Source organism: Mytilus edulis, chromosome 6 (assembly GCF_963676685.1).
Source record: "Mytilus edulis chromosome 6, xbMytEdul2.2, whole genome shotgun sequence".
In the NCBI taxonomy this organism is placed as follows: Eukaryota; Metazoa; Mollusca; class Bivalvia; order Mytilida; family Mytilidae; genus Mytilus; species Mytilus edulis.
Genome location: NC_092349.1, coordinates 19938364 through 19955023, shown reverse-complemented (window position 1 = coordinate 19955023; position 16660 = coordinate 19938364). Strand labels below are relative to the sequence as shown.

Below are 16660 nucleotides of genomic sequence, written 5' to 3'. Positions count from 1 at the left end.
GTTATCTTTAGAAATATGTTTATCTTATATCTGCCATCTGCCAAAAAATAATTTTTTTTTTAAAGTTTTTTTATTTGAGGCTGATGACTGACAAAATATATAAACATGTGTACTAGTCTTGTATCCTTTATCTTGTATCTGACATTCGTAAATATTATGATTTTTGTAGTTATTTAAAATCTAAACGTTAAAGAACTAGGCATTATACAGCAAACAGTGTTATGCAACAGATAATTTTCTTTGACTTTTCAAGCTATTGGAATTAAAGTCGAATACGACATGTACTGGTAACCACTTTCACTATAATCTAAAATGTTTAGTCAGAAATATTTGTCTATTTTGTATTTCAATTGGATAATATATTCGTGCAAATGTCAGGATTTAGAGAAGTTTGTTGCCCCGATACTGGACAATCAAAACGCGCCACTTGTTGCAATAGTTGATACAAGAAACATAAGTTCGCATATTGTCCGGTCTATCGAAATCCCATTACGGGAGATTATAAACTCAACTACACAATGCAAAATAAAAGAAGAACTAGAAAAATACGCTGTTTCCAGTCAGAGGGACGTAAAAGGTCAGCTAGAAACCTTACAACACAAGATTGACAAACATATTGAAGATCTCAGGGACCAATTCACGGTAGTTAACCAGGACTTTGTGTCTTTGCGAAAGGACACGGAAGAGACCATTTTACATGAAATTCTTGAACAGAAGAAGGATTTGATCAAGCTTGTCAATACCCTAAAATCAGATCTGGATAAAAAGATGAATAATCTAAGTAGCAATGTTGTTTTCTTGCAGTCAGAAGTACAAAAGAAGATCGACAAACATATTAAAGATAACCGGGACCAATTCACTACGCTTCAACAGGACATTGCGACATTAAGGAAAGAAATGGAGGAAAAAATATCGCATGATAATCTTGAAAATATTAAGAATTGTACCGCGATTTTCAATACTGTAAACAATAATCTGGATGAAAAAGTGAAGAATTTAACCAACAATGTGGAAATCATGCAATCTGAATTAGCAGAACAACTGGAACAACATTCAAATAGATTAGGGGGACACGGCTCAAGGCTAGACGACCTAAATGCTAGTTTACATGCCAAAAATGCAAGGGGTAAGTTCACTTAGGAATTGAATGCTTCTTTTTGTAACTTCATTTGGGTCTAAAAGCGTTGACAGAAGCACATTTTGTATGAAGCGCGTCCGCGCTTCATTTTAAAAATGTGTGCACGGTCAACACTTTTACAACCCTTTGGAGTTACAAATCGAAGCATTCAATACTTATAATTATATTTTTAAGCTAGGACCATGAAAACACGATTTTTATATAATTAACCTGTGCACTTTATTGTGGGATCTAGTGTCATCATGAATAATAAAGTTTATAGTGTAATGAAGTTGATAAAGGAATAACGCGAAATTTCAGTGTAGCCAATCAGAATAACGTATTTTAATGAAACATACATCTAATGTAATTATTAGTTAATACAAAATTGAACGTTGACTATGTATTACAAGTGTGGACACAGATAAGTGTGGATAGTACTTGTTTGATAAATGTTATAGTTAGTTAGCCCTTGGAAGTACTTTATTGTAATACTAGTATATTATATTATATTTTATCGTTTTACAAACTTTTCACAGGAAATAAAAGTATGTTGGTGACTCCCCTAGATGTTTTCGAGCATTTACTAAGTCTTTCTTATAGGTTTCTATGTTAAGATTTGTCTATTAGCTATAGTGAGAGCCAATGTTGGATTTCAGCTTTGTAGCAAAAGCTCAAAATAAGCAGAGTAAACTTCATTCCATAAGTTTTCCTTATTTTCTGGACTGTTGTATCGAATTTAAACTCGATTCTATTGTAAACTGTGTAAGACAGTAGTGGTCACTTTTCATCGTTTTTAATAGAAATCCTATACATTCATATACATTTTCAAATTTTTGTAATTAGATTATCGCTGAAGCGTACATGTTACTTTTCCTTTAGGTCCAAGTCAATGAGTTATAATTGCATATATAAAATTTTCGAAAAACGCCCAATTATTTTACTTTGAATATAAGAAACTCTGTATGTCAATTTATTCTGTCGATATATGTGTTACAAAATTTGTCCATTCATTTTTGTACATAAATAAGTCCGTTAGTTTTCTTGTTTGATTTGTTTACCATTGTCATTTCGGGGCCTTTTATAGCTATGCGGTATGGGCTTTGCTCATTGTTGAAGGCCGTACGGTGACCTATAGCTGTTAATTTCTGTTTCATTTGATATCTTGTAGAGAGTTGTCTCATTGGAAATCATACCACATCTCCTTTTTTATGCCCCACCTACGATAGTAGAGGGGCATTATGTTTTCTGGTCTGTGTCTCCGTTCGTCCGTGCGTCCGTCTGTCCGTCCGTTCGCTCCAGGTTAAAGTTTTTGGTCAAGGTAGTTTTTGAAGAAGTTGAAGTCCAATCAACTTGAAACTTAGTACACATGTTCCCCATGATATGATCTTTTTAATTTTAATGCCAAATTATAGTTTTGACCCCAATTTCATGGTCCACTGAACATAAAAAATGATAGTGCGAAGTTCAGGTTAAAGTTTTTGGTCAAGGTAGTTTTTGATGAAGTTAAAGTTACATCAACTTGAAGCTTAGTACGCATGTTCCCTATGATATGATCTTTCTAATTATAATTCCAAATTATAATTTTCACCCCAATTTCACGGTCCACTGAACATAGAAAATGATAGTGCGAGTGGGGCATCCGTGTACTATGGACACATTCTTGTTTATATTTACACCAATCAATTCAGAGACTTATTCTGAAAACACATCAATCAAAAATACATCTAATTGTTTATATGGCGTAATTTTACCCATTTTTTTTAAAGATATTTTCTTAAGCTTTGTCTTCTTGTTTTATGTATAAAAAGGAAAATATCAGTCTAATTTTTTTTTATTGTTATCTAATTACGAAGTAGATTTTGTGGTTTATTACATTCATATAAAAGAGCCAACACAAATCAAAATTCTGTTAAAAAAAAAAAGATTTTTGTTTTATTAAACAGTTAAATTGAAAATTAGTATTCGATTGCGTATAGCAACTTTTAAATTGAAAGCAAAAACATGTTAATTTTTTTAATTTCATATTTGTATATTAAAATGTATGTTTCAGCAACGTCTTGCTACCTATTAAAGGCAGTTATGTTACCTTATCTTCTAACAAGAACTATCTTTAAAAAAGATATCCGACGTATTTAAATTCGAGTATATGTTTAAAACTATCATTTCGATAACCTTCAGAAGCACAAAGATACCATTTAAATAACGTTTTCTCTGTTTGTGTTCAGTATTCTCTGTCCTCGTATCTTTCTGTTTATATTCACCAAAACACCGCTGAAATCTCACATGCGTAGGTGCGTTCTAAAAGTCATGTACGTTCGTACAACAAAGTTTACATGAAAATTTATATAATTGTCCCGAAAAAACAGCTGTCACGGATACAAAGAGCTATTGGAGAAACAATCATTTTAATAAAAATATAAATCTTTGTAAGATCTAGTTCAAATATTTAGAGTTTTTCACTTGCTTTCCATCACGATATAATCAACGAGACGTGTTTTCAAACACAACCAATTTTTAAATCACCCACCATGACAGCATTTTGTCCAATCACAGAAAGGATTTTCGAGCATGCGTATTCTGTTGCCATAGTTAAGCGTCCTTAAGTTCAAAGGGCACACACCGAAACTATACCGACTACGTCGGAAAAAGAAAATATTAAGACGTACCAATAGCATAGGTGAATATGGTGAACGGCGAACCAATACTTTACAGGGAGACGGATTATTATAAGGAAAACTTTTTTTCCGAATCCCTTTGACGTCGCGTACGGTGTTATTTTGCATGCATTGTATACATAATGTTGTACACTTATATTTCATTTTGTATATAGGTACTTGGGGACAGAACAATTTTGTTTTGACCACCCTCTTCAGTTTCTGAAAATTTTCATTTTTTTGTTTAACGTTAATTTCAATTATTTTCGTGTATTACACAGTACAATATGAACATAAACAATGATAAATTTGACATATATTCTAAAGAAATGATGAAGAACGTCTTCATAGAACGAAATCTTTATCTAAACTACATGTAGGAATACAATAACGTCGCTAAGTAGCGACGTCGAATATACAGTTACGTAATTACCGCGGTAAACGACGTTAAGACGTTTACCAATTAAACGAAAATGTCTATAATAAAAGAATGTAAAAGTATTTTACAACATTCTGGGGGCCTCAAAATGAGTTTACTGTTCATATTTCAAGAGGGACTAGTTTAACTATTGGCCGTGTAGTAATCAGTCCACTTGATGTACGAATCTTTGCAGCACGAACAAGTCCATCTAGTCCTGTAATAACATCTTCTATTACACCTAATTTCCACATTGTTCTTGGTGAATTGTCCATAATCAATACAACAGAACCAATTTTCACATGTGTATGAATTTTTCCTGTCACATGGTGAAACTCTCTCAGTCCGGTGAGATATTCGGATCTCCATCGATTAGTGAAATGTTCTATTAAAGTTATTTTCCGTTGTACTAGTTTATTAGCTTCTTCGTGTGTCTTCTTATTGTCCTCTGTATGTATATAATTGTCTGTAGATAGTCTTCTCCCGTGCAATAAGTGTGACGGCGTCAACGGCTGTGGGTCTCGGATATCCTGTGAAATGTACGTTATCGGGCGATCATTCATAACACTTTCAATCTCCGTAATAACTGTTCGTAAACTATCCGCATTAACTTGGGATCTTCCCAGAACTTTTTTCAGCGTTGTCTTGGTTATTCCGATAGTCTCTCCCACCATCCACCATACCACGGTGCTGCTCTTGGGATGAACTTCCAGTTGATTTGTATGTTTAGCTCTCGAGGAATTTGGCTTGCCGCTGAAACAAAGGTTGGGGCGTTATCTGAATACACTGTACTAGGGTGTCCTTTCCTACTGACGAAGCGTCTAAATGCTAACATGAAAGCGTTAAGTGTCATATCTGGAACGAGTTCTAAATGTACAGCTCGAACACATGCACACGTAAATAAACAAATGTACATCTTTTTCAAAATTCCGGTTTCCTTAACATAAAGCGGTCCGGCAAAATCCACACCTGTTGTTGTAAACGGAATCGTATCCGTCACTCTATCTTTAGGAAGTGGGGGTGAATCTTGCTGCATAAACGATTTTCCCATGACTTTACGACATTGTATGCATTTCTGTATTATATTGTTCACGCACTGACGAATAGACGGTATCCAATACGACTGTCGGATTTGAGTAACTGTTTGTCCAGATCCTGAATGTAACATTTTCAAGTGTGCATCCAGTATAATAAGATCAGTAAACTTATGTTTCTTTGGCAAAAGTATTGGAAACTTTGTACAGCTATCCAATGAGGAATTGTGTATGCGCCCACCGCATCTTATGATACTTTCATCGTCAATGAATAGGCGTAGTTGTTTCAATAAAGGCAATTCCTTGCTTCCTAAATTATTCGAAATTTTCTCCTTTTCGTCCATGAATCGTTCGTTTTGTACGTCCTTAATCCATAGGTGTACTGCATATTGAATTTCTTCGTTAGTAATGTTTTCTTGTGTGTGTATATGTTTTCTTCTAAGCTGGTATGATTTGCTGTCTCTGCAATTTCTCACAAATTTTAAAACATAACTTGTAACTCGCAATAATTTCTTCAATGAAGAAAACCTAGATAATTTGATAATTTCTGAAATTCCGGACATTGATGTAGAACCTAATGTCTCTGTGTTATCGATGTCACATGCTGTCGTCAAAAGGGTGGTCTCCTGTTTCGGCTGTTGTGTCCATGTAGGCCAACGATTTTCATCTGAGATCCAAGGTGGACCATGCATCCATAATTTTGATTCTTTGAACTGTGTTGCTGATATACCACGAGTCTGCAGATCGGCTGGGTTCGATTCAGTTGGCACGTATTTCCATTCGCTGTTACGTGTTGATTGTTTAATCTCCTTTGTACGGTTATTTACGAATTTGCCGAATGATTTTGAAGAAGCTATCCAATGAAGAACGATTTGACTATCACTCCATAACACGGTACGCTCTATTTCTAAGTTATCTGTTAACTGCCTTGCTATACGGACTCCAATGACGGCGGCCATTAACTCTAGTTTTGGTAACGTAATTCCTTTAAGTGGCGCAATACGGTTTTTAGCAATGACTAAAGAAGACAAGTTTCCGTTACATAAATATGCGGTAGCTCCATACGCTCTCTGACTAGCATCTACAAAAATATGTAATATCACTTCTCCGTTGTCTTTTCCTGTGAAATAATGACGTGAAATCTGTGTGTTTGAAGTAACATCCTGAATGTCATCTCTGACTTCAATCCATGTTTTAATTAAGTTGCTAGGCAGCACTTCGTCCCAGTTATAATTATCTTTCCATAGATTTTGTATCAAAAGCTTTGCCCTCATAGTAACTGGTCCGAGAATTCCGAGAGGGTCATAAATTGACGAAGATTGTCGTAATATTTCTCGCTTTGTTATTTTTGAATTGTCAATCTGATTGTTCTTCTGTTGAGCAAATGTAAGGATGTCCGACTTCGAATTCCAACGCATACCTAGAATTTTAGTTTCGGTGTCCAAATCTAATATGTTTTCGTAAGCTGCCATATCGCTGAGTTTCTGACTGTTTGATTTCCATGTTCTGAGATTGAAACCGCCGCTACTTAAAAGTTGTCTCGAGTTGTTATACAATTTCAATGCAGCCTCTTCTGTACCTACACTTGTCAACACGTTGTCGACATACAAATCTCGTTCAAGTATTTTAGATGTAGTACTTGGGTGGATCGATAAATGCTTTAGTAAAGTTGCATTTAAGATAAAAGGTGAGCAAGTAGCACCGAATAAAATTACCTTAAATCTGTATGTAGTTAGTTCGCTATAAGGGTTGCTAGGATCACTCAGCCAGAAAAATCGTGTCGCATCTCGGTCCTTCTCGTCGAGTCCAATTTGCAGAAAGGCCTTTTCAATGTCAGTAGTAATGGCGTATCTTTCGAAACGGAATCTTGATAAAATATCAGTAAGTTTATTCAACTGTGGGGGCAATGAAGATAAACAGTCATTCAAGCTAGGTGAATCCGAATTTTGTCGACAACTACAGTCGTAAACTATGCGTATAGGAGTGGTTAGCGAATCTTTTTTCACTGGGTGGTGTGGTATGTAATGGATACGGCTTGTAGTATTGTTTTCCGATGTCTTAATTTTCTCAATAAATCCTCTTTCTTCTTGTTCTTTTATGATTTCTCCATACAGTTTTAACAATTCGGGTTCTTTGGCGAGACGATTTATAACACTAAAAGTTCTTTTCCGGGCTATCATTTCGTTGCTAGGCAACTCTGGGTGTTCAGGTTTCCATGGGAATTTTGCAATATACTTGTTCCCTTCGAGATAGATACTAGATTTTTGGTAACTGATCATTTCGTCTTGTGCAGATTTTTTGGTTATTTCATAGTTGTCTTCTGTTCCACTGGACTCAATTTCCCAAAACTTGTGTATTTCACATTCTTCATGCCTGTGTGGAGTTAAAATATTCAAGATGGATGAAGATGACGGAGTGTTATTTGGTGAATTCTGATATATAGGTCCAGATAAAAGGTACCCGACTTTTGATTTCACTGCGGTTGGTCCAGGTCCCCGAATGACTTTGTCCTCTACAATATCCCAAAAGTAATCAGCCCCGATTAAGATAGAAACTTCAAAGTCCTCGTCACGTGATACCGGGTGTGCTAATTTGAATCCAGTTAAGTACGGAAAATGTGACTGATTTCTTGAGTATGTTTGTATAGGGTGAGCAATCTTTGGAACGATAAGTACATTAATTGGTATTAATTCTTTAGTCTCGGCTCGTAAATAAACAGTAGCCACTTGAAGATGTCTTACCTTCGTATTTGTTTCACCGAATCCGGAAACTGTTATAACTTCATTTCTCACGGGTTTCAAGTTTAATTTATCTGCCATATCCTTGGTAATAAAACTGCGCTGTGCACCTTCGTCAAATAGGATGTTTGCTTGACTTGAATGGTTTTCGTTGGACGATACTGTAGATATGGCGGTTTTTAAAAGTACTTGAGCTCTTATGATGTCGCTAATGCTACTGTGTGATTGCTGTCTGGTTTTACTATTTTACAATTATCCATTTCTGTTTTTGCTTTGTCTTGCGTATGCTGCTCATTTAAGTTGCAAATACTCGTGTGGTGTCGTTTACTGCAATTTTTACAGGTTTTCTTGGATTTGCAGTGTGCAATTCTGTGACTTCCTAAACAATTAAAGCATAATTGTTTCTCCTTAATTGTGCGCTTTCTGTCATCAAGATTTATAACTTTCATGCATGCAGATGGAGCGTGAATGTCGTTACAATAAATACAGGGTTTGCTGGTTAAATTTCTGTTTTTTGAATCGTAATTTCGATTTGTACTCGCTATAAATGCCGACGTAGGTGTATATTCTGATTCTGATTCGTAACAATTTACTGACTGACCTGCTTCTTGGATTGTAATTTCATGCTGAATTGCGTCACGTAGCAACTGTAAATTCCATCTGTCATTTCCGTGAACGCGTACCATATTTTGTCGGATGTTTCCGGGAATTTTATTTAAGATAATTGGTACTAGAAGGCTCCCGTACGATTCATGTGTTTGTCCCATTCCCTCAAGACCTCGAATGTATTCTCCATACTGTCGTAAAAGTTCTTTAACTCTCTAATATTCGCGGATGGACTGGGTAAACTAATAAGGCTTTGCATATAGGCATTCACAATTTTGTGAGGTTGACCAAATCTCTGTTTCAATACATTTAGGGCTGGAGCGTAATTTGTGTTTGTAATTTGTAATCCTGAGATGCACTGGCTTGCTTCTCCGTACAATTGAGACCTTAAATAGTTAAACTTCTGAACGTCGTTTAAGGACAAATTTTCATGAACTGCTGCACAAAAGGAATCCCAAAATGGCTGCCATTCCAGTATATTTCCTCCGAACGTGGGTAGGGTAAGCTTTGGTAATTTATGGTACATACTGGAGTTTGAAAATGTAGAAGAAGAATTATTTGCTGGCGTGAAACTTACTGGAGTAGGGTTTATTAGGTTGTTTGAAAGTGTAAATTCTGTGGCGTGCGGGTTTAATTGTTGCTGTTTCGAAGATGTGCTATCTGCTTCCCGGATTACTTTTGCTAATTTTGTTAGAGTAATTTGAATATCAAATTCATACCTGTCGGCTTCTTCTATCTCTTCTTGAATATCCTCTTCCGAAATTTCTTCCACAATTTTATCGTTGAGCTCCGAAATAACTGTTTCCTTTTTCCGTATCATTTCCCTGATTGACATAATTTCATTGACATCGTATTCCTTTGATAACTCCTCGAAATTTCCGCTCACTCGCTTCAGTAGTTTCGTGACTGCACCACGATGTCCAGCTCGAATAGCTTTGAGTTTAGAACTCATCGTTCTTTTTGTCACGGCACCAATTTGACATATATTCTAAAGAAATGATGAAGAACGTCTTCATAGAACGAAATCTTTATCTAAACTACATGTAGGAATACAATAACGTCGCTAAGTAGCGACGTCGAATATACAGTTACGTAATTACCGCGGTAAACGACGTTAAGACGTTTACCAATTAAACGAAAATGTCTATAATAAAAGAATGTAAAAGTATTTTACAACAATAAATATACCATGTATACTAGAAATAACGCGTATTTGCTATTTACATATATACTATCAATTCCAAGTTGACCATCCACAGCGGTCATTGATATGTGATCACCAACACGGTATTCATTATTAGTATTAATGTAATACTTTTTTTATATGTAGTTATATGTTTAATTATGTAATGTACATGATTTTTTAAATGAAATGTGTTTAAAGTAAACCAAGGTTTATTTTTTACATGTGGCTCTAAAAATATAAGGTTCTTTTGCTCTCAATCTGAAAGTTCATTGGCAATCATACTACATCTCATTTATATACGCCCGTCAAAGTTTTGACGGGACGTATTATAATATACAAATGTCCGGCGTCTGTCTGTCCGTTTGTCTGTACGTCCGTTTGTCTGTATGTCTGTCTGTCTATTCGGCGTCCACATGTCGCACCGTAACTTGAGAACCGCTTATCCAAATTTCATGAAACTTAATATAGTTGTTTCTTATGGTGGTCAAACGATCTGCATACTTTTTGGTGAAAATGATTTAAACATTTTGAGTTACAGGACTTTATAGCTTCAACAGAGGTGTGTATTTTTCACATGTCGCGCTGTATCTCAAAAACGATTTCTGATTATTGCTTTAAACTTCACAAATTTCACACACTTCTTAATGATATTAATCAAAGATCTGTATACTTTTTGGTGATAATTCAAAATTTTAGTTTAGAGTTATTGAGTTTTTTTGTCAAAAAGGGGGTGGGTTTTCACATGTCGCGCCATATCTCATAAACGATTAATTATTACTTTAAACTTTACTCACTTCTTAGTTACATGTATATTAATCTAAAGATCTGTATACTTTTTGGTGATTATTAAACATTTTATTTTGGAGTCATTGAGTTTTTGTCGAGCCTGCGAGTTTTGTCACAGACAGCTCGACATAGGGATAGTGATCCGGCGGGTGCTGCAGCGGCGGCGGCGGCGTTAGCATATTCTTAAAAGCTTTATTTTTTTGAAAGTGGAAGACCTTGATGCTTCATACTTTGTATATAGATGCATCATGTTACGAAGTTTCCGTCAGAAACATGTCAAATGTCCTGGACCTCATTTTCATGGTTCAGTGACTACTTGAAAAAAAAGTTACGATTTTTTGTAATGTTAAATTCTCTCTTATTATAAGTAATAGAATAACTATATTTGGTATGTGCGTACCTTGCAAGGTCCTCATACCCATCAGACAGTTTTCACTTGACCTCGACCTCATTTCATGGATCAGTGAACAAGGTTAAGGTTTGGTGGTCAAGTCCGTATCTCAGATACCATAAGCAATAGAAGTAGTATATTCGGTGTATGGAAGGATTGTTAGGTGTACATGTCCAACTGGCAAATGTCATCTGACCTTGACCTCATTTTCATGTTTCAGTGGTAATAGTTAAGGTTTTTTGTCTGTTTTTCTAATACTGTATACTCTATTTGATGTTTTAAATGATTGTATGGTGATCATGTTTAGCTGGCAGGTGCCATCTGACCTTGACCTCATTTTTATGGTTCAGTGGTCAAAGTTAAGTTTTTTGAGTTTTTTTTTCCTTTTTTCTGATACTTTATGCTATAGATCATCTATATTTGTTATATGGAAATATTTTATGATTTATATGTCAGTTGACCTTGACCTCATTTTCATCGTTCATTGGTCAAAGTTTAGTTTTCTTGGTTCATGTTATGTTTATATGACAGTTGTAACATAGCTTTATGTTTAGGAATATCAACATACTATCAATGATAATTATAGAAGGCGAGACATTTCAGCGTGTGCACTCTTGTTTGTAAAAAAGAAAGGGGTTTTCACATGTTGCATCGTATCTTTAAAACCATTAATGACTATTGCTTAAAACTTTACACACCTCTTAGTTATATTAATCTGAAGATCTGTATATTTTTGGGTGATGGTTCAAAATTTATTTTAGAGTTATTGAGTTTTTTGTAACAAAAGGGTTTTTTTACATGTTGCGCCGTTTCTCAGAAACTATTTATGATTATGGCATAAAATCTCTCACACAAGACGAAGAGCGTATCATGCGCTCATGGTACAGCTGTATATTTATACCTCAAGATATGACTGATACTGAATTTATATTGATGAATAAATTATATGATATTTTAGTTACACATTTTCAAATATTTTAAACACATTTTTTTTTCTAATTTCAGCTCAGCAACAGCAGAAATCGGATTTACTTGAAACACAATTGGCAAATGCTGAAGAGATAAATAACACAAAACTGCAGGAAAATGTCAATCTAAAGAATTTAACAGAACTAGGTAAATATGAAGAATTATAATAAATATATAAATATATTTACAATGGCAGAATTCCTCGTTCTGTACACATTTGCTCTGTCTGGTTTTTTTCTGCACCAAGATAATTATCATAGGCGGATCCAGGGGGGGGGGGGGGGGGGGGGCTGGGGGGCCCGGCCCCCCCTTTTGTGGGAAAATTTGGTTGATTATATAGGGAATTATTGAAGCATGACTGGAGCGGCCCCCCCCTTTAGGTCAGTCAGCGCCCCCCCCCCCCCCCTTAGGAAAAGTTCTGGATCCGCCAATGATTATTTCTCACGAAGTCGATGAACGGTTAACTTCATAAAAACGAATACTTGCATTTATTAGTAACAGTCAGTAATGAAAGAGTATCCTTTTTTGAAGGAATTTTAAATTTGTCGTACAATTGAATGGATACAAAAATGTATTTGAAATAATGCTAAAAGTTTTCAAGTTAAAGTGTTAATCTGTTCAAATGAATTTTTATTTGCCATGTTCGCGTATTCAGACAAATAAATTAGTTGATTCATTCCGTAAATTGAGTGTCTTCGGTTTGTCAGTAACTAACTTAAATCGTCTGCTTTATCGGGTGTGATAATGTAGAGGAGTGACTTTAACCATTAAATAAAACTGTTAATACACGCACATAATACACGGCTTAATTATATATTATTCAAAAGATTGTCATCTGCTCTATCTGTTTTGCCCGTTCGTAAAAATGCGCACGGTGCAATTTCCGTCAACTTGAGTAAGATCAAAGATCAAGGACGAATACGTGCATAGTTTCCAACACGTCAACTGCATTGTATATTCTGACTTCCAAATAATAAGATCATGAATGCAAACAATTTGAACTTTAAGCAGAGAGTGTTACAGTCACTTATGAGTCTTTGTGTAGACGAAACGCGCGTCTGGTGCAAATACAAATTTAAATCCTGGTATTCATGATGAATTTATTCTTAAACGCATTTTTAAGTATTTAAAGCGGGGTTTTGATAGACAGCACATGTTTTCTGAAATTAGAGTAAACGTTAACAAAATGAGCAAAAGTCAAACCTTTTGTTTCTAATGCAACTGCTAATCACTTAAATTAAATAAAACTCTATAATTATGCTTAATTGTAACCTTAGAAAACAAAGAAACACAGCCTTTAAACACTTCTTCCTTTTAAAACAATGTATGTGGTCAACATGAGATTGAAGGAAGCTTAGCCCCGATTGACAATGTTTTCTCCGGATAACAATCTGTTCTATCACCCTCTCAGCTATGTGTTATTTATATATAAATCGATTGAGAAAAATAAATCCGGGTTACAAACCAAAACCGAGGGCAACATTACCTATAAGAGGAAAACAAAGAAAGAACAGGAAAACCAGAGTGCAACCAAAACAAACACCAACAAACATACAAATTAATTATTTGATAACAACTGTCATATTCGTGATTTGGGACAGGACATTTAAAGAAAAATGGTGGGTTGAACCTAGTTGAAACCTCCCGCATTTAAAGTGAAAAAATATACAATGCCTTTTTTTGGAAATTCAGTGGGATAATCTTTGACCCTACAATGTGTATTCCACACTGAAATAGCTACCAGACTGAAATAAACATCTTACAACTTTTCTTATTGTTTAATTTGTTATTTCATTATTAACATTGATGTATTGAAAAGACGTTTTACCTATATAAAGTCAGCCTTAAACAAATATAGACAGAAATAAATAAGAAGTAAGGAGCGAAAAATAAAAATTTCAAAGCATTCACTTACTATAAAAAAAAAAGAAGATGTGGTAACTGTATGATTGCCAATGAGACAACTATCCACAAGAGACGAAAATGACACAGACATTGCAAAAGTCAAATCGGTGAATATCTGTTTTGTCAACTTATACCCCTTTTGATTATTTCTTCAATAATAAAAGTAGACCACAAATTGATCCCCTAAAATGGTTTTGTTATATGATTTCATTATATGCTGAGGCTTATGACAAACAAATCTCCGAGTTCATTTCAGCTCTACACGTGCATTGCAATACTTCACTTGAAGTAAGTGGAACGAAGTATTGAATATGCTATCTGCGCTGGAGATTGATAAGACGCCTAAAAATGCCCGTTGTAAAAATTTACACCGAAAGCAGACATATGACGTCGCCTTGTTAAGTTGTCAAAGACGATAACATTATTTCGCAGATTTATTTTTATTTTTTATCATGATCGTAGTACACTCATCACGTTCTCACTACTACCGTACCATGATTTATCTGATGACAACACGATCAAACCACTCTAATACTGCGATTATAGTACGGTCTCATCACAATTATACGTCGTTCATACCACATCCATACGGCAATCTAACTACGTTCTCAGTTCTAACGTCAACATACTGTCCATTTAAAAACAAATACTGTTCAATTCCTTCTATTTTTTATAAAGATGTAGATTTCTCTGAAATAACACAGTCATGCAACCAAAATCAACCAGAACTCGTGGTTGTGGTGGCACGAGTAAAGGTATTATGAAGGTGGACTTCTGATACGAATCCTGATCCAGTATTGACGACTAAAACTCGACATGGTCGTAATATGCACGAAGTCAGTTTGAAAGAAGAGCACGATGAGGACGGCATGGGCTTGCTTCAAAGCTTACGATCGTCACATTTGATTTTTTCAGAGATCATAGTGCGATCATGGCCTAGTCTGACGGGGATGTCATATATTTTTAAATGTATACAACTCTAAATTTCATGGTTGTAATATTAAAATGATATTTTGGAATTAAATGCTTTTTAGTTGATGTAATGTTGAGCAAAGTTAAAAAGACTCATACGCATCAAACGAATGGCAAAAAATAGTATATTCATGACTTTAACATGATAACAGTTATGAACGGTAATGCCCTGTGACTATTTGCAGAATCAAGCGTTAACAGATGCAGCAAAATTAAGTTAAAAGTATATTCACATTTTGTTATTTTATTGGATGTCTAGATATAGATGTGAAATGTGTGTATACAATGATTTTCTAACTTTTGAAGAATAAAAAAACGAAATATGATGCCAAAAAATACAGAAAATGCGTAAATAAGTCTGCAATCGAAAACAAAAACGTTTGAAATGTATATGGTGCATACGAATTTTGGTTATCGAGTTGTGTTTTGCACTTCATTACTTGTTTGCTAAGTTGCAATTAGTAATTAGAAATTACTTCCGATTTATTTTACATCTTTTTTTTTTATTACAGTCCCATTTGAATAATTTGAACATCTATCTTCGTAGTTTATCTTACAAAAGAACACATTATGTTGTCCTTTTTTTTCTATTTGCAGGTTTTTATGAATATGCAGCTATATTTACTGAGCCACACAGTTACTCTGCTACAACACCAGTGTTGTATATTCATGGACACGACGATGGAAATGTAACAATCAAATATAACAGTTTCAATAGGAACATGTCAATTACTAAAGGGAAAAATGAAATGATATTAAAGAAAGAAGTTTTCCTCAAGGATGGAATAGAAAATAAAGGCATACATATAACATCAACAGTGCCTATCACTATTTATGTTTTTCAGACATACTCAGGTTCATCTGATGGATATGCAGCAATTCCAATCAAATACATGTCAGGAGAATATATAGTTTCATCTTTTACTGTGTGGCAACATAATAATCATGAATACAACAGTTTTATTGGAATTGTATCATTAAGCGAATATACAAATGTAAAAGTCAAACTAAAAATGAAGCAAGGGACAGTTAAATTTAATGGAAAAGAGTTTGGAAATGGTAAAATTATAGAAATTAATATATCTGCCTTCCAGACATTACAATTGTCGCATAATTATGATCTTTCAGGATCGATTATTTCATCATCTAAACCAGTTGGGGTTGTTGCAGGAAATATATGCAACAAAGTTAATAATAACTTTTGCAGCCATTCAACAGAGAAATGATGTTACCTACTAATCAGCTAGATAAGGAGTTTATTGTTCCTCAAATCCAAAAGCGACAAAAAAGTACCGTCAGACTTATATCGCCAGGAAAAGTTAAAATCAACGTTCAGCTCAAAAATAGACACTACGAAACACACCTCAATGAGGGGGAGTATCATGACTTTATCCACAATGACATATCAGTTGTTCAGTCAACCGGCAATCTTCTTGTGACAGTATTACCTCACGAGGCTAACAGTTATGATTCCTACATGATGACAGTATACGGCATTAATCAATACAAATCTGAGTACGAGTTTACTATTCCGAGTAAATTTTCGAGTTTTGTAAGTATTACCTTTTGTGGAGATGTCATTCGTGGATTCGAGATCGATGGTCATAGAATGACGGTTGATATTTTTTTTGAAAAGACTGTTCTTGGTAAAAAGTATATTACATTCAGTTGTAACGTAACGGAAGGAGCTCATAGGATCAATAACTCTATTGGAATAAGGTTCGGACTGTGGTTATATGGGAATCGTAATGCTGACGGATACGGTTATCCAGCTGGAATAGCCTTTCGTAGAAACGAAGGTTAAAATAATTTCATATACAGCCTATACAATGTCGATACCAATGTTATGTGTATAAGAATTAATAAATGTACTGCATTTTT

The 16660-nt window shown here is 34.8% G+C and overlaps 1 protein-coding gene across 1 annotated transcript; it reads left to right on the top strand.

Moving 5' to 3' along the window:
- Positions 1 to 130: 130 nt before the first annotated feature.
- On the top strand, positions 131 to 16660 carry LOC139527321 (putative leucine-rich repeat-containing protein DDB_G0290503). The gene is made up of 3 exons (XM_071322686.1): positions 131 to 1126; positions 11939 to 12049; positions 15377 to 16660. The coding sequence occupies exons 1-3, from the start codon at positions 313 to 315 to the stop codon at positions 16003 to 16005; spliced, it is 1554 nt and encodes a 517-aa protein (XP_071178787.1). The 5' UTR covers positions 131 to 312; the 3' UTR covers positions 16006 to 16660.